Source organism: Plectropomus leopardus, chromosome 17 (genome assembly GCF_026936395.1).
Source record: "Plectropomus leopardus strain MGB_pleo_1.0 chromosome 17, ASM2693639v1, whole genome shotgun sequence".
Lineage (NCBI taxonomy): Eukaryota > Metazoa > Chordata > Actinopteri > Perciformes > Serranidae > Plectropomus > Plectropomus leopardus.
In genome coordinates this window covers 9,199,160-9,223,029 of record NC_142192.1, presented here as the reverse complement: position 1 = coordinate 9,223,029, position 23,870 = coordinate 9,199,160, and the positions used below count along the sequence as shown (strand labels likewise).

Sequence of the window (23,870 nt, the reverse complement as noted above, 5' to 3'; positions counted from 1 at the left end):
AATCCAGGTGCCGGCCATGCTTATATTAGATATCACAGGATGATGTAATAGATACAATGGTTATCGCCTACTTGGGCACTGAAGCTAGCTTTGGTTCACTAGTGGTTTAAAAGTGCACAACTATTTGGTTTGTGCTCACAGCAGAGCTTTTACAGAGGTTGCAAATTTAAATGTAAGGACTTTCAATTACATTTGAAACCCTTTATTACCATTATCAAGGACTTCACTCAAAGCAAATGACTCATTTTCAATTAAACATTTTTATCTGACACAACTGAAAGGTGTGATCAATGACTCTCCTCTCAGTGAAGGGTTACTTCACAAACTTCACCAAACATTTGAATGGCACAAGTGCTATCGTGCTTATTCCGCAATAATGCATTGCTTTGTTGCACTTCAAAAAGTTTGAATCCAGAGAAAGTTTAAGTATGAGAGGGTCACATAACAACAGAAACTCGCTACAACTAAACTGCACTATCCTCCAAACCACACCTACTCTTTGTCTGCACAGAGTGCAAGGAAAAGAGAGAGACCCCGCCACTCTCGCCTAAAATCAGAACTGTCACCTCTTTACAAAAAGGAGTACAAATTATGAAGAAGGGAAATATTCTTTCAAAAAAGAACTATCTGAAAACAGCATAAGGAAACAATGTCAGCTGGAACTTTAGTTGAATTGTTTGGCGGAGCCATGACATCAGCACATTGATTAAGAGAAAGGCAAACAAATCCCGGTGAAAAGCTAGGTCATTAAGCAAAGTAACATTAAGTGTAGACATGCCAACATAAGACCACTAGTTTGCCGAAGGTTACAAATGGAGTGAAGTCAAAATAACAATATCTACAGTGACAGGCAAGACATGATTAAGGGAAAAAAAGAATGAAGTGGCGAGAGACAGTAACACATCAGAATTCAATCAAAGAAAACTTAGTGATTTCTGGTTCTGAGCAACTTAATAAGAATCTCTTAAAGAACAAAACTTTGGTCAAAATATGAAACAGTGTTGTGGTGTTCATTTGAAATTCAAGGACTTTTTAAGCACTTTGTTAAATAAAAGGGTCTAGCACTTGATTTTTTACCTCTCAAAATTCAAGCACTTCAAGCGCCTTGTGTGAACCCTGTGTTTCTTTACAAATCCATAGAAGCATATTAACCTACTGTGTGTCGACACAAGCTTGCACAAACTCACAAACACCAACTCTGAAGCTACACTCAGTGGGGTGTTGAAAATGACACATGCTAGTCGTTCGATAAACCAACCAAGCCTTTATGAGGCTGTGTGCTCTGACTGGATGTGATAGAGAACCTGCTTGTCTGTCCTTGGGTCGTCCTGTTAGAGTTGGGAGGTAATTTTCTGGTTGGTTTGAAGCAGTGTTTGTTCCTTAATTAGTTTGTTCAGCGGTAGGCCGCAGGAACACGTACAGTTAACAGCATCACAAACACACACGCAAAAAAGCTGTTGAATGATTATATGGACACATTTTAAAAACAGGCACCTGTGCACATGCAGTGACATACATTGACACATGCTATACATCCAAGAAATAATTAAAAGAAACAACAGGCTTGTAAGCACACACAATTAGCAGTGTCACAGCAGGTCTACGTGTGAAAGAAAACTCACAGGGTATGCATTCAGACATCATTCACACATACTCACCAAGCAAACACAGTTCACAAAAAAAAAAAAAATCAATCACCCACAAACACACTTCTATGACTTAGTGGTTAAAATAAAGGCAAGGGGCAAGTAAAAGAATCATACCACAGTGTGTTTGTGTTTCTTTGTGTGTGTGTAATGGGGTGTGTCCGAGAGGTGCTGTAAGAGAGTGTCAGAACAAGCACAAGACCCCTTAGAGAGAACCCTTTCCCTTTCTCGTCTGTCTCCCTGTCTGTGTTTCTCTGTCTCCCTGTCTGTGTTTCTCTGTCTCCCTGTCTTCTGGTTCCTCCTGACTGAACCCAGTTGACGCTTGTTTCTCTAATTCTCAATGCATCTTCAGATGACCTTCTCTTGTGTTCTACTCCCTGCAATTTATAAACTGATAGATACACAGAGATAAGGTGTGTGTGTGTGTGTGTTTGAGCTGCATGTGAGAAATGACTTATCTGCATGTCTCAAAGAGTGTGTGTGTGCGTCTATATGACTGGGTGTGTATGTGTGTGCGTTGACAGCTCAATCAGCGTGGCCTGAATGAATGGCCATCCTATCACCGTGCCAACAGCAGAATGGGCATGGTGTTGCTATAGCGATAGCGCAGAGAGAGTTATCATCAGAATTACCAGAGGAGCTAACATCCAATAATTTATATTAAACTCCACCCATCTCTCTGCGGCTCCCTGCACCTGTCTGTCGTTCTCGCTCTGTCTTTCTCTCTGCACCTTTTGTTCACGCGGTCTTAGTCCCTGCATCAGCCAGTATATGTACTTCGTCATTTACAGTACAATCTATCATTTGCTTTTAGAGTCTGTCTATCTGTCTTTGTCTCTATTTTTCTTCCTTCTCTTTCTTCTTGTGTCTGCAGTATATTTCACTCTTCAGAGGTGGGCTGATTGAGTAGTATTTTGTGGTCCCAACCTGATCATTATTTTAATTTGATCCTACTTTATAATTCTACCCTACTTTGACTACTATATCATTTAAAAATCAAGTTTTCTACTTTCTACTCCACTACATTTAGCTGACCACTATAGTGATTTTGCTCGTGAAGATATTATGCAAACGTCATTTGTTAAGATTTGAAGTTTTTTTATACGTTTATGTGTATGCATATATTGTACTTTAATCATCTAATATACATGATGAATACTTTTAATGTTTACGCTGTAATTATTGCATATTATATATATATATATATATATATATATATATATATATATATATATATATATATATATATATATATTTACCTCTGTACTTTTGATTAAAGGTTTATAATGCAGGAATTGTTGGCTACTGTAAACAGCGAAAATAAAGGCTAACCCCAGATTTACTCCAGTTTTGAAATGAGCTTTGTCCGCTTAGTGTTTCGCATTGCTAAATTTGTGTTCATGTGTTCACATTTTTCCTGGTTATCTTTTGGATGTCTGCTGCTTACAGTCTCGTGGCTACCTTTTCTCCCAACCTCACCTGTGTGTTCTGCCCAGGACCATCCCAAACACAGCAAAATAAATAAGTGAGGGATTTATGAATCCTAACAGGGTGAGGAGGGGTCTTGAATCATCCTGAAGTGTTTTGTTTTACAGTCTTGTCATTTGCTGTACTTATCCCACTTATTTCATGGCTACTTACTAAGAAAATCAGCAGTTTATTGATTTAAAAATAATTTCATGGCTTCTGTTAAACTTCTACTATCAGAAATGTGTCCACGATCTATCATTCACAGCAAGGGTCTGCTCTTCAGAAATAACAGACAGTTAAATGCCGTATCGACCGATCAGAACTGAGTATTTAACAAAGCTGTGTACAAAGAAAAAAATACAGGCAGATGGCAATGTCTCTGCAGGTAAATACATCACCACACACTTCTACAGGGTTATAAGTGATAATTGAAAGGAAGTACTTTTGTATGTGTCCATACATTGTTTCTTGGAAAAATCCTACTTAGTATACTTTTAAAGTTGCATTAATTCATATTTTTGCCTATCTACATATCCAAATGACATCAGCAGTAGAGTTTTTACCTTGACTTCCGGACGCATAAAAGTCAAATAATCAAAGTTTTTTTTGTTGCTCTGTTTGGTGTCCACAATGTCCAAAGAAACATACCTGGCTCTAGTGGTTAAGTTCTCCGCTATGTTAAATGGCAAGTTGCCGAAGTTGTCTCTCTGCAGTTTTTTGCTGGGCCAGTAGTACACAGTGAGTTTATCAAAGCTTTTTGTTGACTGAAAAAATAATCGGTTTACTCAAAATTAGGTTAATGAGACGAGTTTGCATGCTGGGAGAACAAAGCATTGAGCTGAAAGACTCTATAAAGAGCTCCACAGAGGTGCACACTTTTGTGCTTATTCTAAGAGTGACATCTTTTATATTACACTCAGTCACTGGATCCATTGTTGGTAATAAAAACAAAATATGCAGCTTTATGAATGCAAAAGGTTTACTTGTGATGTACTGTTTTCATAATGGTTGTCTCACAGCTTCTCAGTCTGTCTGTCAGTCTCTCTAGTTTTGTCTCTTTCCGTCTCTCCCTCTCATCATTATTTATACTGGCACACAGTATGGAGGGCTTGAAGCCAAAAGGGCCACACTATCATTGAAGCGATAATGAATTCTAGATCAAATTAAAAATTTTGATGAGGTCTATCTGGTACTAAAAGCATATTGTTGGAATCACGAGCAAGATTAACTGAATGCTTAAGGCAGGAACCGCAGTGAGTAGTGTGTGTGTGTGTGTGTGTGTGTGTGTGTGTGTGTGTGTGTGTAACAACATATTCTCTTTTGAGTTTATATATTCAGATCAACTGGATTCCCTGAGGATTCTCACTTTCTCTTTCTCATCCTAACTCTCACACACACACACACACACACACACACACATGCACACACACATAAACCGTTGGGATGCGGACCAAAATTAAATGATGTTTCAGGCAAGGATCACATTGCCAAAGCCTAAAGTGTAGCTCCAATGCCCTTGCTCACACTTTCCCAAAGTTTTGTTTTGTGGCTTCAGAGGATAACTGCACCGGGAAGGTTACTGGGAGAAATGTTTTTCGATTCTGAATTTTAACGCCGTTCAGCTTCACAATGTTTTGACTTGGCTCTCCATTCTAGCATGGCAGACAGTCATAAGTGCTTCCTTTGGTGTGATCTGTGCCTTTTACTCAAGGTCTATAACTGCTGCTTTCTCAGCAGGATGGCCTTTGCGGTTAGCGAGTCGTCCTCACTGTGGAGGGCTCAGGTTCAATCATCCATACAGCAATACCTGCTGAAGCATACCAAGGACACTTAACCCCTACCTGTTCCAGATTATCTGCCTGACCCTGCACCTAGACCAGAGAGCATACACAGAATTGGGGATTGAGGTGAATCAAAAATAAAATCGAATCATACGGATGAGTTTACAAAAGTACACAATTCATGGGCTTATTTGGAAGTGGCATGCTACTTGTCCAGCAACATCCTCTTGTTGCAAATACATCTCTGGTCTCAGTGCTCATCAGTAAACTGTTATTATTGGTATTAATATTGGTTTGGCTATTCCAGTATCTAGTACAAAGACATTACAGCTATCAATCCATTGGCTGTGTTGTAGTTTCTAAGCTCATAAATTCAGGAATCAATCTGTGGTGTGCCTTAGTAAAATTTCAACATAATCTAGCAGTAGTGAATCTGTGGGGGGGTTCAAAAATCTTCCTTATGATGGTAGTTTCTTTATCAAAAGAAGTTCATTATTAAAGTGCATTTATTATTCAAGGATCATACCCATACAAGGGAATTTCTTATTAAAGTTACTTTGACAAAGATTATGTGTAACCAACTAGACAGGTAAGCTTAAATGAAAACTACAAATCATGATTTTGACAGAAAGGGTAGGGGGCATCTCCCATTTCCATGTCGATAACAGGGATACAAATATTACTTGTCAAAGTGATCATGTCTGTTTTTAATTACAGGTACCCTTTTTTGTCTGAAGTGACAGTTTTTTTTTGTACCAATAACTCGAGCAAATTTAAGTTTGGATGAATATTACAATGCCATGAAGACTTTATACAGTCAAATATACTTTGAAAGCGATTTTTTTGGGTGAAAACTTTTCTAAAGTTCATGTGATCATGCTGAACTTTAGATCGCTGTGTTTGGCTGTTTTAGCAGGCTGCCTACAGGAGCAGATAGACTGACCAATGGACACAAAGAATGATTGATGACATCATTAAGCTGGCACAGCGTTCCAATGGCCCTCGCTCTGGTCAGAGCTTTAATGGGTACACACACACACACACACACACACACACACACACACACACACACACACACACACGCGTGCGTGCACACACAAATACAAGTACAGACACAGTCATTTAGTGTCCTTATTGTACGCTGAAGTTTCTTTTCAGTTTGAAGTCAACATATTTGCATGTGTGTGTTTGTGTGTGTATCAGTTTGACATACAGCACTCTCCGTTGAATCAGTATATTCAGGCAGATCAGTTGAACTCCCCTGGAGTTCACACACCCACACACACACGCACAGACAGAGAGTTGGCTTAGTGGCCTTGCCATCTGTCCATTAATCAAGGTGCCACATGGACTCTCTCTGTCTCTCTCTCTCTCCCTCTCGTAAAGTGCTGGAGGACTGGACAGAAGGACATTGCGATTTGATGGCTATTTTGTAGTTTATTTGTATTTAGTTTTGTAATTGTTTTACTGCGCTTAATAAAGTAATTACCACTCTCTCTGTCTCTCTCTTTTTATGTTTATCTGTCTCTTTGTATTTGTTCACTGTTGTGATATAAAGGGCACATTTTCAAGATACATTGAGTTTATTTTCTCACTGATGTTCCAAACGACACATTTAGCTGTATTTAAGTGTTGTGACAGAGGTGACCCTTTAAAAAGTCAGCTGGCATGATGCTTCCTGACAGACTGCCTCTCTCTCAATGTTATTCATGAGTTTCCACTTTAGCTGTTGGCTGGTCTGGATGTAAAGGTCAAATATGAGCTGTGTTGAGCTAGACACAGCCTTTCCATTTTTGTTCAACAGGATAAACAAAGTAGGCTAAATAAGGACACTCTACATTCGAGAACACAATGTTTTCTCAGAGAAGATCAGAGGAGCATGTAATAAAACACAACTAAGGCTGCTCTGCTCTCACACACTGGCTTACCTGTTAAACTTGTTCCAAAATCGTATTTATTTTCATGTGCCCGCAAAGCCAGTTGAGCTCCAAACAGAGGCATACAGCCATTTTCACTGGGATCAAGTACACGTTTCTGTTCTTGTGTCTGTTTGGTAATTTTGTGGCTTGAACACACTTGTGCCACTGCTCAGGTTGTGTTTATGCAGATGCAGCACCATTTTTTGTTGGCTTACATATTTTGGAGTGAAATTGCACTGGCATTTTCATCAGCTCAGACCACCTCTTCAAACATAGCAGGTACCTTAATTAATTTTTTTTTTAATAAAAATCAAAATAGGCACTCAACCTTCTGTATTTTTCAACACACTTGAGTGGTAAGCCACACATTTTTCACATTTCTACTGTGCAAATCATCTGGAGTGTAGCCCTCAGTAAACAGAACTATAGCTAAATCATAATAATACTAGAAAAAATGTATTGTAGGATTCTATAACTTAATGCAGTTGTAGTTGTAACTGGACAGATATACTTTGTTTCCATCATTATACACGATCAGGAGTTTCAGTGTCTCTTTAAATCAAACTTCAAAAGATGAAAATATGTTTTGTAGGCATTTTTGGGGTGCTGTAGTATCCATAACAGAAACTTCTGCTTGCACAGAAGATGAGATGATGTGACTGGCCCTTGCTGAAGTTCACCACCACCCCACTTGCTGATACAATAGTTCCCAACTAACAATGTAGTTTTGCACTAGCCCCCCTTCCTGATTGTGTTGTTTGTGTCACTAAAATTTGCTAAATTATTGGTCACACATGCACTTGCAATCCTGATGTGTCAGACGCAGGTGTGAGAAGTAACATGTCAAATTTGCTCTATTTAGTAATTCTCTTCAAAAAAAAGTACTTCTGAGCATAGTTGTTTTGCAAAATATGCTTTACACTTACTCAAGCACATTTCCAATAAAGTATATGTACTTCTACTCTATTACATTTAGTTACACACTTCAGCTATAGCTATAAATAATTTTCATATTCAGCTGAGCTCACACGCAAGACAGCGATTGTCAAACAACGAGAGATAAGATCATATGATCATAGCACTGCCGATGGAAAGGAGGTGTGGCTCTACCCCCTCCATGACCCCCCCTTCAACTGACTCCAGTTCAAGATCATGTCAGAAGATGAAACGCCTCCGTCTCCTTTACAAGAAACACATCCGCATCCCTGGCACTGTTTGCCTTTCAAATGACAAGGAACATATCATGCGCTGCCTACACTGTCAGCCCAAAACGGCGGACATCTTGACCTTCATGACTTCCACATGGACAGCACATATTTTATCACTCGTCTGGTTCTAGATATGGCACTTTAATGACAATTCACTTGCACTTCTTATTTGTTATTGCTTGTTGAGGACCTAATTGAAAGTAATATAATGATGTAATAAATTGCATTTTAAGAAGTTATTCACTACTTGAGAAGTTTTTTTTTTTATAAGCTACTATTTGACCCTTACACAAGTAGTTGTTTTATGAATAATTTCACTTCTAATTGAGTCAACTTAATCATATAGTACCAATACTTTCACTTGAGTATTGTTTTTTTGTTTACTCTAACCAGCACTGGTCACTTACAGCGTAAATCCCCCAAACTTTTTGATTGAACATCACCATCATCTGCACGATGCCAGGTTAAAGATAAGGTTACTTCCTTGTCTGCCATGAGAGTTTTGGTACCATAAAGACCGAAACATCACATGCATCAAGTGCCAACATGGCCTTGTACAGACTGCCAGCCCACATCGGTTTGTTGGGAATTCCAGATTGTATCCAGATAGACTTTCGAAAGACTGGATAACAAAATAAAAAAAAAAAAACACACACACACACAAAATGGAACTCCATTTCTCATGCTTTCGTGTTGGAAAACTGCGTCACTAGCATTGACACATAGTCACAGATGCCTGCTAGATTACCACAGCAACAAATTCAGATGGTTGGCAATGTCTGGACACGAAAACCTGATCTCATGAATTTCAAGTAACAGTGCAGACAGTCTGTCTTCAAGATCTGATTTGAATAACAAATCTGATTGGCCTATAGTCGGAACGTAGACTGTTATTTCCTGGCTGCTGCTGGTAAAGGAGGGTCGCCAGAAAGGACGGTTGAATATAAACCTGATTAAATTGATTCTAAAGAGCCACAGACCTATTCTAGACAACAGCCCGGTTTATTCTACTCACAGTCTATTAGCTTTAGATGAGCCATTCTCTTTTGCCTCTGAGGCATTTTTATTTTCAGAATTTAAATATTGGATCTCTTTCCCTAAGGGGAAACAGATTTTTTTTGAGCACAGGTTTAAAAATAGAGGAGTAGTCTCTACATTCTTTTATATGCTTTTCAGTAAAACCACCGCCGCCAAAACACCCTATTTCAAGCTTTAAACGTATACTTGCAATGTTTACAGTTGCAATGTATTGTGGTTTTTCTTTTTTGTTTTCTCTTTTGAGTGATCTTGGCATATAGCTCAAATAAAGCCCTGGAATTGTTGTCAAAAGGATACTATTGCAGTGTTACACGCTTGTCCTTCAAGCAACCTCAATGTGGTTATCCTGGGATTTATGGGATTTTTGAAGATGGATGTCTTTCTGTTTCACCAAGTAGGACAGCGATTTACTGCATAACAATGACGCTCAGCAGTACTTGTATGAGCAGTGAACAAAAAAAGTCTTCTATCCCAACAATACTGTCCAAACAAGCATGAGATATTGATAATTCAAAAGCATTCACTGTTATAGGTAGATCTATCACAGATCATAACAAGGCATATCATGAATTGTTGTTCCCACTGTTTTCTTTTCAGTATACGGTAGCATGAATGGAGTTATGCAGCTTGTATTAAGGGACCGTGCTGGAGTAACAGTGCCCTCCATTGTGAGATGCTTAAAATAACAAAGATCAACTAGCACAGAATCACTTGTTACTTAGCAACAACCACAGAGCAGGATTGTACACTTTGTCATTGCTTTGTCAAAAAGTTGCTCGCTGAACAGTTTCTCGTGCTGGGAATACCAGCCACTGTGTTTTAAATTCAACAGAGCTTAAGCAATGCACACCTGCTACTCAGACGCTACAGTAGCTTGGTGAAAAGTGTCTCACCCTGCCCACATATCTTTCCTCAAAGATCCCCGCTGACGGATGGTTCTTTGTCCCCGTGATAGAGGTCATCCTTTTTAACCATTCACTGCTTCAGGGGACAACATCCGCGACTTTTAATGTCACTCCCTATGGGGAGGCTTAGCCCATCATCACATGCAGGTAGATGTGAGCCTTGATTGGTTTAATGTCGCTAGATATATTTAATTGCTCATTATAGAGTGTTTAGTGATGATGAATCCCTAACAGCCATTAACAATCTTAAAGAGCCAATCAAAGGGTATCACCACTATAATATCTCTGATAATGAGCTGGGTAAAAAGGTTGATTGGCAGGGACCAATCAGAGCCACAGTGAGACAGTCATATCCTAACTGCATTGGCTGGGTTATATCCTGCAGGCTTACAAGGATCTGTGCTGTCAAGCTAACAAAAAGCTTAATGGAGGTCAGTCCCCCAGTGTGTCTGGTTCACAAGAGAAACCCGGGGTAGGAGTCAAGGCTTGTGGTTCCACTGTGTCCTTTAACCAGAGGGCAAGAGTGCAGCACCCACGGCTGGCTGCCATCCGCCCTGATCAGGTGTCCCTGAGCAAGATATCGTCCCCCTACAGACTCCCAGGGTGCAATTCTGTAGATGACCTTGCACATTGACTTCCTGGTGCAGGGCTAACAGAAAGTAAGTCTCTCTCTTAAGTAGGGATGGGCGTATCGAGTAATTTTTAGGGCTGCCCCCTAAAAGTCTAAGATTTGAATCATCAGTCAGAACCCTTCAGTCAACTGAGATTTGTCTAGTCAGTGTTCAGAGTACTCCTGTGATGTTTCGGTCCCTTGATTTAGTGCTTTTTACTTCTCTCTGCTCTCCTGCCCGGTCAGGCTGTGAGATAGTGTTACCTTCTCCCTTCTGCTTAGAAGTGGTGAGTTTGCAGTTAACAGATACTTTGTACGATGACGATGTCTTTGGCTTTTGTTTTTTGTTTTGTCTTGTGTCCCAAAAATTATTGTTGCGAATTTTTGATCTGTTGTTAGTGTGGTTAGCACACATTAGCTGGGATAGCTTACTTGGTTTGTTTACTACATAACATGAGTGTCACTGTCATCCTGAACGTCTCGCCAAACCCTGTTCAACCCTAAAATTCAATATGAAAAAGACAAACTAATAGTTGAATATTCTTATTAAATGGCTAAATCTGATTCAACTTACATCTTTCTGAGTACAGGTACAGACCTTGTAATTTCCATATTCCAGTACTCAAATTTAAGCATTATAGAGTGCAAAACAAAAGATGTGGTATTTATTTGTTGTATTGCACATTGTGTTTGTTGTATACTGTGTACACTGTTGTCTGTAAGAGTTGTTCCTGGTGTCGAATGAGTTAATCAATAAGAAAAATCTAATAATATTTAATAAGCAGAATTTTGTGCAACATCGCAGAAAATGTCAAGACACGACGAGAGGCCAGGAAGGACGCGCAAGCTGTGAAGGCATGCTCACATTAAATTAAGATTAATAATAATAATAATAATAATAGTACTAGCAACAACACCAATACAAATTAACCATAACCTTGTCTAAACTATTAAGGCTTAATTTTGACATGAATTGATCCATTCTAGTTTAAGTAATTAAGCAAGTCCACTGGTTGGGTGAGAGGCAAGTGGATTTAAAAGTTTTGCTGTGGAGAAGACCGTCTCTGATCAAATGGAATAAACAGGTATACTCAGGTACTGCTTTGCTAGCACAATGAGTTTCCTGTACCTGATGGCCTTGCTTTGCCACGACTGCAGGAGGTTTTGGTCGGGTGGGATGCCAACTCATAGAAGTACTGATCCACGTTGCTGTGATTGGCCTCTGTGTCTGCGGTGCAGTAATTTTCTTTAAACTAAGCATCAAATGCTGTGCTTGTGACTTGGGAGGATGAACAAATACTGACATCCAAATTGAGTATTCAAGTATCCATATCCATCCTTTCAACTAAGCAAAAACTATCTCAAAATCATCATGCGGTTCTGGATGGATTCAGTGTTTTCTTACAGTTCCTCCTACAGTAAGATTAAAGTGAGGAAGATGCAAACGGTTCAATTTAACATTTCAATCTAGAAGTTCCAAATACTTTAAATCTGTTTTTACAAAAAGTTAAACCACTCGGGTAAGCAAAAGTTTAGCTGGTGTTCATATGCTAATGTCTTGTGATGGATACAGTAAGTTTTACTTTTACAGTGGCTATAATTTAAGCAGAAAGAGTAGGTGTGACATTTTTGAGATTTTTCTTGCCTCCTTCCTCTCCTCCTCCTGGTTCCCTGTCCTCACTACTTTCTCCCTTGCAGTTCTATATCTCAGTGATTATTAGTTAGATGTTGAAGAAGCTCTCTCTCTCTCTCTCTCTTTACACACACACACACACACACACACATACACAGACCCACACCCAGTGAATATTGGTTTTTATGTTAAAGTATGTGTCTCCAGCCACAGTCTGAAGCCTAGTGAAGGGAGACATGACAAATGACTTTGGCATTTAACATGACAGACGCCCCCTCTCTCTCTCTGTCTCACTCCCTCTGTGCATGTGTGCTTTGGTGAGTGTGTGTTGCAAGTTTGAAACTAAAGCAGTGGCAGATGTGAAACCGGAACCGGTACGGGAAGCTGAGGAATGAACGTCTGAAACATGTTAATTATCAGAGCACTTAGAGAAATGAAAAACGCACACCTGCCCCCATTAAACATTAAAATCTGCAGTCACTTCTGCCGCTGCGCTGCATGTATGAGCAGATTACACATCTCGTGTCACTTTTAAAACTGTGTTGCAAATTGCAATTTGTATGCTATATTGAGCAATAATGATCAGACCTGGTGCTTGTTTACAGCTGTGTTCATCTACAGTATATTGCATTTATGACAGAGGGTGTAATTTTAGGTCGTGAACAATCACTATCATAACTCCCCTGATGAAAGCATACAACCGCAGCATGTTGGTGAGGCGCTACACTGCAAACATTGGATTATGGAGTGTTTTGTTTCATAATTTCATAGCCAGAGGCTTGAAACTGAATTTGGATTTTTTCCACTATAAACTCAGCGCAACAAACTCATCCCAAGCAGAGGCCAAGGCAACACACTGGCAACATTTTGAGGCAGTATGCATGGCGAGTTGTTGTACTTGAGTGTTTTCTTGTGGTCACATGTGTGCCTACTGCCTCTTCCTCCACCTGTATTTGTGTCTTTTACTGCTGTGTCTGTAATTTTTATGCTGAGAGCCACTTCTTACCTTTACAGACTGGTCTGTGGTCGCTCCAGGCTGCGAAGACTTCAGCCACTCTCTGGCAACTGATGGTTTTACTGCCCTGAAGAACATAGTCTTCTCCGCAACTGAACTGCACCACACTGCCAATACTACACATAAAACACATAATCACACACAGAGGGAAAACATAGAGTCAAGCCATAAGAAAACAGGGATAAAAGCTTTCTGTAAATGCATCTATGTACTTTATGTGCATGTGTGGGAGTCTAGGTCTAAATACAAACATGTAATTTAAAGCCTCCGTGTGCAAGTTTGCGTGTACAGATTGTACCTGAAATCACTGCCATGGCGTTTTCCATTCTCTGGCTCTCCTGGATCAGGACAGGAGTTGGATGCCTGTCTCACACCACCTTCATTTACTACACAGAGAGAAAGACAGGTGGAGAGAAAAGGGATATATAGATTAGAATAAGGCACAGACAAGGCTTAAAGTAAAGCTACACTAGGTCCACCAAGCAGAATCTCCATTTAAAAGATCTAAATCTAAAATGTCTGTGATTCTCTGGGTAGTATTCAACACAAGACGACCTAAGAAAATTTCCAGCCCTCTATTTTTGGTTTCAGTTTTAGAAGCCTGCCTGCCCCGTCACTTGTTCACTTTGGAGGCAGCAGGAAACATGTGGAAGGAGAATCACATTCACCAGACGGGTTAGTCGGTTAGGTAGGCAGACAGAGACGACACAGCACTCCAGATACGATCTCACAGAAACACAAGAGCTAATCTAGACAGTAAAACTCCAAACATCACAGAGACAACAGACAGAACTGTACAAATACTTTGAGACTGTGCCATCACAACAAACATGCATCTGACACGATGCATCTCTACTCTGTCTCTAATTACAATACTGCTGTTGACAGTATATGTACAGTTTGTCACTTTTATTTTGTTTTTAATTTCTTTGTTTCTTTCTTTCCCTGTATTTGTTTTTAACTATTTTTTTTCCCTTTTCTTCCATCTTGCTTGCTTGCTTGTTAATCTTTTGCTGTCACTCAGCCCCCCCTGCCTCCCTTTCTGTCTAAATAACCTCACAGCTATTTCATTGGCTTTTCTTTAACGACAATACAGTATATAAAATGAAAAAAAAAAAAATCTATACTCCTCAACCATTCTGAGTCAATTCTTTTTCTTTATTCTTGAGCATTTAAAGGTGAAGAATGTCAGATTTAGGGGGATCTGGTGATGTCCTCTCCTGGCTTGAATTCCTTCAGTGTTCACTGTTCAGGAGGTTTTTACCAGGAGCCGAATTATGGTCTCATCCTCTCCAAAAGAAACAGCAATACAGTCAATTTTCAGCTCAAAGATACTTAATACAATACAGTCTGAAATTTGTCTGATATTTAGTGTTGGCAAGTATGTTGTTGCACATTTCCGATCCGTCACTAGTGCTGTTAGCTTGTTTAATAAATTACGTGAACGCCACTTTCACATTTAGCCTCCCGCTGAGCTCGATCAAATTTTAGATCTTTCTATTGTGGAAAAAAAATGAATCATCATATTGAACGGCCAAATCTGATTGAAGTGGTATAATTCTGAGTCAGGTACAGCCCTGGTGATTGGTTTGTCAGTTCTGGGCAACTGTAGAAACACAACGGTGCAACATGGCGATTTCCATAAAAGAGGACTCACTCCCCATAAAGATATAAACGTCTAAGTCTAAGGAGACAAAAACACAATGATGATCCTATTTTTGGGTGATTATAATAAAGACAACGATTATTATTCTATATTTCGTTTCTGCAAATATATTTCCCCTAAATCCTGTACACTGGACCTTCAAGAAACAGAACTGTTGGGTTAACACTGAGCGACAGAATATTACAGCAATGTTTTATGCATGTATTTATTTATTTATTTATTTGTGTTGTACTCCTGTCTTATTTGGATGTTGCTGCCTTTTATTTTTTTTGCTGCACATCTGCTGCATTTTTCATCCTCACAGTCACCCTTCACTGTTGTGTTCAAATTTGTGTTTTTTTTATTTTTGTTTCATGTTGTTTGCCCATGTTACCCATATTTTGCTTCATTTTGTTTTTTACTGAAAATCACATAATAAAAAAAGCTGAGGTGAGTGTGTGTATGTGTGTTTGTGTATGGATATGCAAAAAAAAAAGGAATTGTGTCTTATCGAGGAAAGTCAGGTGAAACATAGTCAGGTGAGTGAAAGAATGCAAAACACAAAAAAATGTCAAAATATTCCAGATTTAAAAACGTACCGTTAATTGTACATTAAAACACTTCTTTATCCTGTGGTACTTTTTGAATACCAATAGGAATCCATCATGTGCCACAGAGCTGTTCTTCGCTGGTTGGCACATAACTAAAGTATTAGTAGTAATACAGCATTTTAATGAGCCAGAGTCCATTGATGACCTATTTTTACTCAATTTAAAGGCCCCACGTGACAGGATGCCTCATATTTCCTAATGAGACCGGGTTGAGTAAAATTATTTGAATAATCTTTGAGTTCCCCTCATCTTTCACTCACACCACTGAATGTACAAATAGGCCAGTCAGAGTTTTTCTTTTTTAAGTCGTTCATCCTCTCCTAATGTCTGGTGTCAGTGGAATATTACTAGAGGGAGAAACTGTCTTGGTGTGCCTATTTACTTCAGCTATACAGCAAACAAAACACCCCATGGTGTATTTTGATATTCAAATGCATGGACTGATATTCAAACGAGAGGGAAACACGACTAATCATGTACTTTGGTGGAGAATAATATTCAGCTTTTTTCTAAAGCAGCAATTAGACGACAGTGTGGCAGTAATCTGTTGGTCACTTGTTTTATTAGTATGATGAAATTATGTTTGATTGTGGAAGAACATAATTCTTTTTAAGTTCTTAGGACGGAGGTGGACATGATCCTCATGTCTCGTGTTCTTTGTTTTTTTGTTTTTTTTTCATATTTTCACTCAATTCGTTTAAACTCATTTTCACCTACTGGAGCTTTTATGTCTACACTGTATTTTTTCTTCTCTAAAAGTCATTGTTTATTTCAAAGTTAAGTGTTTTCGCACAAAAAAACACACACACAACAAACATCACAAATAGGAAGCAAAGAGGAAAAAGGGAAGAAAACAGAAAAGGGACACTGAGTTTGTAGTCTGTAACATCATAAATAATATTATTAGAATATAAAGTAGTGAGTATTGGGCTGCAGATAGTATTTTAAATATTTAAATCCATTTTTTTCCTTTGACAATTTAAAGGATTGCTGATAAAAGGTTTTTACTATTTTTAATTGTTTTTATTTGCTTTGTTACTGCACTAGTTGCAAAACAAGTACAATTTTATCTTAAAAAAATGCTGATGCCAATGAACTCAAATAAGAGTAACAAACACAGGCAGAGTGACAATACTGCCCATTTCTTCTGTCACCCAGCTGGTCTGGGCTACTGACTAAAATGCATGTACATGTTTAGTCCGTATCAACAAACCCAGCAGGTGGTTGGTGTGTGTGTGTGTTTGTTAGAGTAGATAGTTTGTTGCTTTGTTGGAGCGGCTAATTTGACCATCTGGACTATTAACACCATAACAGAGGGACTGGTTACAGTATCCGTACTGTGCGCAGACACACACACACACACACACACACCAACAAAAACCCACCAAAGTACTTACACACATACACACACGTGCGCATATAGAATAACACATGTACAGAAACGTAAACATGTACGTAGACACAGACAGACACCCACAGGTTTTGTGCTTCACTGGAGAGTTAAACCAGTCAGAGCAGAGCAAATTAACATCTGAACCAATCAGAGCCAGACTAATTAACATACATATTCACATCTGTAGAATCAAACCTCAACCATGACTCTCCAACCTGTCAGAAAACCTGATGAATTTGGGAAGCACTGTGTCTCTGTGCTGTGCTTAGCTCAGCTCATACAGTATTTAACAGGTTCACACACACACACACACACACAAACAAACACAAAGTGTACAAGCAAATAAGAAAAACAAGTGAATAAATCAGAAATGTTCAAGAAAACATCATTAGCAAGCATGCAAACAAATTAACAACATGGACTTGGAAGCCTTACTTATATTTATGTGTTTTAATGTTTTTTTTGTGTGGTGGCATCAATGAATATGTGCATGTGTTTACATATGTCCTTGTAGATGTGCAAATATGCGCATATGCATGTTTAATATTTATGTGCAAACCTCTGGGTGTGCAAATGGCTTTGCAACAAATGTGTGTACTGTATTACATGTGTTTAAACTAAGTGGAAAACATGTACAGTACATACATATATTAAGTATGAGTTTAATATGAGATGTGTACATGTGTCTAATAAGGAGAGAGTAGGAGAGGTATAATGTAGAGACGAAGAAGTGAGAAAGAAAAAAAGCAGGAATTGGATGAAAGATAACTCTAAAAAATGTGACGTTTATGTGAGTACTGACAGCTTTAGTAAGTGGAACTTCAGTAAAGAAAAAAGTACCAAAATGCTTGGAGATTTTTCATGCTTTTTGTACATGTTCTCCCAATGTAAGAATGTCAAAAGGATTTGAGCGGAAGGAAATAACATCCATGTGACCAGTTTTACATTAGAGTGTGTGTCACATGAATTGTGAGCCATTAGGACCCCTACACGGGATCATTTTACTTCAGGGTGTCTAATTAAAGAGTTATTGTCCAGAGTCTTACGACTTGGTTTTACAAAGATCGAGGAAATAGTGATGGTTCCACAAGAAGAGTTATGGGGAGCTTTTTGTACTTATTAAAGATGGACCCCTGGATTTTGGTATCATGTATAAAGATTGGAATAATACATCCAGAATAGTGCTTTAATTTGCTGCTGACTGTGAGCAGTTTGAGTGCAAAACTTGAAGGTAGAGGTGATTAATTACAGAAATTACAGTTTCTCCATTTAAATGTTACCAGTAGAAAAAAAGAGGAGAAAATAGAAGAATGGAAAAAATGAAAAGAAGAAAAAAGAAGAGAGGAGAAGAAATCAGAAGAGGGAAAACAGTAAAAGATAGGGAAATAGAAGAAGATAAAATAAAATAGAAGAAATTAAAGAGAAGATAGTAGAAGAGAAGGATATCGACGTGAATAAAATAAAAGAGGAAACAAGGAGAGAAGAAAATAAAAGAGCAGAGAAGAAAGTAGAAGAGAAGGAAATAGAGGATGACAAAATAAAAGAGAAGAAATAGGACAAAAGCAAATAAAAGAGAAGAAAATAGAAGAATAGGGAAGAAGATAAATTAAAGGAGAATTAGAGGAGAGGAGAGGAGAGGAGAGGATAGGAGAGGAGAGAAGAAATAAAGGAGAGGAGGCAGGAGGGGGCGGTAAACAATATTACAACAGCTGATTCACATCCCCTGAACAAGCCCAAAGCAAGCCAAACCAAACCATGATTAAGCTTATCAGAACAAGCCATGATTAAATATATCAAAGTGAGCCATGAAGAGGCAATCATAAACCAAGACACCATGACGAAAATACATATACAAAACATCAAACAACAAAAACAGACAAGCAGAATGCAAACGCATGCTCTTATAAAGGCTGTGGCATTTTCAACACATTTGAGTATCAAAAACAACAAATATTTGCACTGTGTTTGTGTGAATAGATGTTAGCACATGATGTTCACAAAGGTAACACAAATCGTTTCTGCATGGCACAAATGTGTAGAAACCACCAGCCGTTTTAAGAGACAAAAATTAAAAAAAAAAAAAGCAAAATCAGACCTAAAAACAAAGGCAGTCCAAGTCAAACCAAGCCATCAGACGTTAGTTTCATTAGCCACAGTGACATTAAGATGTGAACTCACATATTGAAAACTTGTTGCTGGAGTCTTTGCCAGGGAATAATTTAACGCCCCGCGATTTAAAATCTACTGATCGCTTCACTGCAGAGGAGAACAGAATACAGAAAAGAGGAGAAAAATCAGAGAACAGATTGGATAATGTGAAAAAAAATAAAAGAGGTCTAGCAGAGGAATTTAAAAAAATGGCAGATTCTTCTCCCTCACAATGCTGAGGGAGAAGAGTACAGTTGAAAAGAAAGTTGCAAAGTTGCAAAGTAAGGTTTAAAATGGTGGAAAACAGATAGCGAGAAAGGCCAGAGAGAGACAAGAAAGAGCAAGACAGAGGCAGACAGGAAAGAAAAGTAAGACAAACGATCTCAACAATAGCACCATTCAGTTTTTTTTTGTTCATAAGAAGCTTAATCTTTTTCTCTTTCTGCCACTCAGACACATACATCAGATGTCGAGGTGTTGTGCTGGAAGCCCCATAATATTCTGCACAAAAGCTGGTGAAGGAAATTGCAGCTTTAATCAAAATGACAATCAAAGCATTCACATAATAGTAAGTTAGAAAATAAATGGTTCTTTTAATCACCGTGAATCAAAGACAAGAGGAAGCAAACTGACGGAGGGATCCTTGTCTGCATGAGGATTGTTTTCTTACATAGGGGACATAATTTCATCACGGGGTCAGCAGTGTTGCCTGTATGTTGCTATAGCTCAGCACGTATGGTTGTAAAGGTACACTACGGGAGAAAGAGTGAGTGGGCGAGGGCTGTTTTTGAAATCCATGCAATAGTAATAAAAACAAAACACCCTGGGGTAATCTCAATTTTCTTCTGTCAGAATAAATTAATAAATTAGTGACATAAATAATAAAAACAGAAACACAAATATATCTTGTCCTCCAAGACAAAGTGCAGTGACAAATCAGTTTAATGAATGTCTGAGAGAGTGGCTGACAGACGTCGCTTTCATAACGACCTGACTAATCCACTGAATGGTGACAAACGGCAGATGAGTTAATGTGCTACAATTATCCCAATGTTATACAGAGGCTACATATATGCACATACATCAGTTACATTTTATTTGACGTGGTTCAATTATGCTGTGTGTATTTTATGCCAACAATTATCCTAATGGTGCTACACACGTGCACATATGTTAGGAGCACTCTACTTACCATGATGACATTATACCAAATCCATTACTGTGCTAACGATTAATCTCATACAACGTGGCTGAACAGTAGCTCCATTTGTGTCGTACTGTGTTAACTTAACAGTATAATAATTTAATGTGGTTCCAACAGTGTGTGTTTAAGTATGGTGTGTGTACGTGTGACAACAGACAAAGATACCAACTGTCAATCAATAGTCCTTTGCTTAAATAAAAGAAAAATGTGTTAGGTACTTAATTAATCTTATAAAACAGATGTTAACAAAATCTAAGGATGGACACATTTACTAAGCAGGGCAATTTCTTCTGTTCAAATACACTCTGTGGCTCTAGTTAACACTATATGTTTAAGCACTATATGTTTGACATATGTTCAGGCATCAACACTACCTGTCAAACACGCATATGAATCACAGATGTTGACAAACATTAGACAGTTTCTTACATTTTCTAACATTACATATTCTTTTTGAAGTGGTTAAACATCATCCTCTTTCCTGAATTAACAGCATGTGATACCTCTTTTGTAGTTTGTTTGCGATCACATGACTGTTATGACGCACAGAATTCAGATGGAGAGCAGGAAGCGATAACTCCATATACGGCGTGAATTGGAAATAGAGGAATGTGACTGAATAGAACAGTCGGATGAATTTCTAGGTATTGACACAAGACTGAAACTCCTGTTGGATGTGATACAAAATTAAGAAAATAGATTTTTCCCACAACTTGAATGGTTTGCCTCATAAGGACACAACTATTGTTACGAATTTCCTTGTCCTCAAGACCTCCAATTGATGCTAATGTTACATGGCAAGTCGATTAAAGTGTACAACAGTCTGGTGAACTATAACGACTCTGTGTGCTCTTTGGTTCTTAACTGAAACGACTGCAATCTTGTTTTTGTCTTCTATATTTCATCTATGGCATGGATGTACTGCTGTTAACATTACCAAGTAACACTAGCCAACTTTAGCTACTTTTGTCTACCTATGAGGTCAAATGGTCCGAAGTTTGGCAAAACTCAGGGGCGTGTCCAGGGAGTTGCCTGGTTGGCCACCCCAGGAGCCACCCCATTATCTGCCCACTCAGTTTGAACTGTTTGATGAGTAAACTGAATTTTGTTTAATAGGTGAAATTCAGTCTTACATCTGACAGGAAATAATGTGCAAGTATTGTCTAGCCTGACTAACTGATCGATTGGCGCAGCCGTAAACAGCACAAATCATAGGCATTTGTGCAGTGTTGGTAGTCTTTGCCTCCAGTGTATATGCTTATAAGCCACACCTACATAATCACTTTTTGTCATGTAACAAAAATACCTCACCTGACAGCAGACAAGATATTGTAAAACATGAGGTTTTCTTCAAACCATAGGCAGTGTAACTCAAAATAAAAGCTAAACTTTGTGGTTCGATTTATCTCACTTTTTATTGAGCTTCAGCTTGGAATGTCCCTTTGTGTGAGTCGAGGGGACGGGAAATCATGTCGTTTTACTGCTGTCAATAAAAACTCACAGGATTTTGCACTTTAAAAGGTCCACCGTGATACCCCCAGACCACAAGAGCATGGTGATTTATTTCAAAACTTAGTAGAGTTTGGTTTCAAAGCACATAAGCTTAAGGCCTAGATGTATTTTTAAGGCTGTATAATGGTTGCTCGTATTTGTAATGGTGTCGTCAATCGACTTATATTCTTAACCAAGTTGGAAAAGACAATTTAGTGCGGTTAAAATTAAACTAATAATGAAGAAATATAAATTTCTTTACACCTTTAAATAATTTCTGTCATAAATTCTCCATTAATGACTTTGCTTTAAGCAGCTCATGTATCACAGCAGTTTATGGCTGCCTGAAAGCACAGTACACGCAGAAACCAAATGCAAAAACACTTTGACTAACTTCACAGCAATCCACCTACACAAAGAATAAAATTTATTATTCCTGACACTGGTGTCATAGCTATTCAAAATGATGGGGACTACGCTTGATATCTGATAGTTTCTCTTAGATAAAAAAGCGGCTTTCACTGCATTTCATTTATAATATTTAAGAGCAGAGATTCATACGTCCCTAGCTTATCCTAATGTTTTCAGGTCACTTCACAAACAGTTTGGAGCAACTACAGACAGCTGTATTTAAAATATAGCTCACAAGAAATGATGATAAAAGTGGAGTGAATACATTTTCTGTCCCACTGCATTGCAGACATCAACATTTTCAGATGCATAAAGCCTTCAGTCCCTCTAACATTTGCTCTCATTTGTGTGCATTACAAAAAAAGGAAAACCGAACATAAAGGGATGAGAAACAATACATTATGTAATTGTATGGCTGCCTTCAGATTCAACTTGTATTTGAAAACATCCCAAGTGTCAGAAATTAAGAACATTCATCAACAAACTCTTATTATTTTCCATGACGAGGGGAAGCTCTGATCTAGATCAAAGTCTCACTATCAGGTTTGAAATGTAATCCCCCCCCCCCCTCTTAGGCAGCCAAATCAGGGAATTTGGGCCAAAAATTGTTAAAAGTCAAATTTGTTTTTCCTGTGCAAATCTATTCACTGTATCAAGCCCCTGTTAATATGCATCATAAAACCTGTCCTGTGTGAATATGCATCAAAGTTAAATATGCCCATGTTAATATTCGAGCCTACAAGCAGCAGCTCTACTGCAAACAACAGATGGAAGGGCAGATGCATTTAAGTAAACCATATTTATGAAGTAAAATATTACCTATTTAACAAAAGTATATTTAACTAGCAACAGAATTAATAAGAAGAGAACTAAAGTTTAACAGTAACAGACAAAAAACCAAGTTCAATAAAATATACTGAGCTGATGTTTTCATAAAAGCATCTCCCTGAATCTGATGTAGGCTTGATACTGTACTTTCACACCAAAACTAAAATATATCCTCTTTCAAAATGTATTACCAAAAGCTACACCTACTCTGTTACCCAAAGGCTGGATCCAGCTCAGTGACTCATGTATTTTAGTCATACTTGCCTGTTAACCACAATACCATCTGGATTTCACATTTCTTAACACTGGTATTGTGGAGCAGTGAGACATTCACAGAGGAGGTGATTCGAGCAGACAAGCATCACGTACTTTGAATGAACTCACCAGGTTTTGGGCGAGTTGCCCCACGCTGGTGTTCTAATGTACCCACATGGGAGAGCAAATATTTACTGGTGCCTATAATAGCATGTGATCTACACTGAGGACTAAAATATCATGGATGGATTTAGAAAATCAGCTCAGAACGTAGACATATCCGTCTCATTTCCAAAACTGAACAAGTCAAATTCACCTGGTTAACAGGCAGATATGCACAAAAGGCATTTGGTAACTTTAACTCCCCTGATTTAGCATCTAAAAAACACTAAAACCAAAACCATTGGTTTTGGGTGTAACTACATCATAATGCGCCATGAACCAGTTCTTAAATGTTTATATACTGTTCAAACTGTTCCTGCTTAATAAGGAGGTAAAATTAAACTGTTAATAATGATTCGTCTTGATGGCTCCAGGCTATAGTAATGTTTGGAGTTAGTCATAAATCATAAAAACCCACACTTTGAGGGATGTTGAATTAGCAGCTAATGCTAATGACAAGTAAACAATTTTAACACTTTTAATTTAAATTTTTAAAG

The 23,870-nt window shown here is 38.3% G+C and overlaps 1 protein-coding gene across 3 annotated transcripts in view; it reads right to left on the bottom strand.

The window, feature by feature from the left end:
* csmd3b (CUB and Sushi multiple domains 3b) overlaps positions 1–23,870 on the bottom strand; it is a 463,214-nt gene that overhangs the window by 168,443 nt on the left and 270,901 nt on the right. For all 3 annotated transcript variants that reach the window (XM_088090048.1, XM_088090049.1, XM_088090047.1), the window contains 3 exons: positions 19,053–19,130; positions 13,524–13,611; positions 13,217–13,341 (listed from right to left, as the gene is read on the bottom strand). In XM_088090048.1, the coding sequence (XP_087946174.1) occupies positions 13,217–13,341; positions 13,524–13,611; positions 19,053–19,130 (291 nt within the window). The remainder of the gene's footprint in view (positions 1–13,216; positions 13,342–13,523; positions 13,612–19,052; positions 19,131–23,870) is intronic.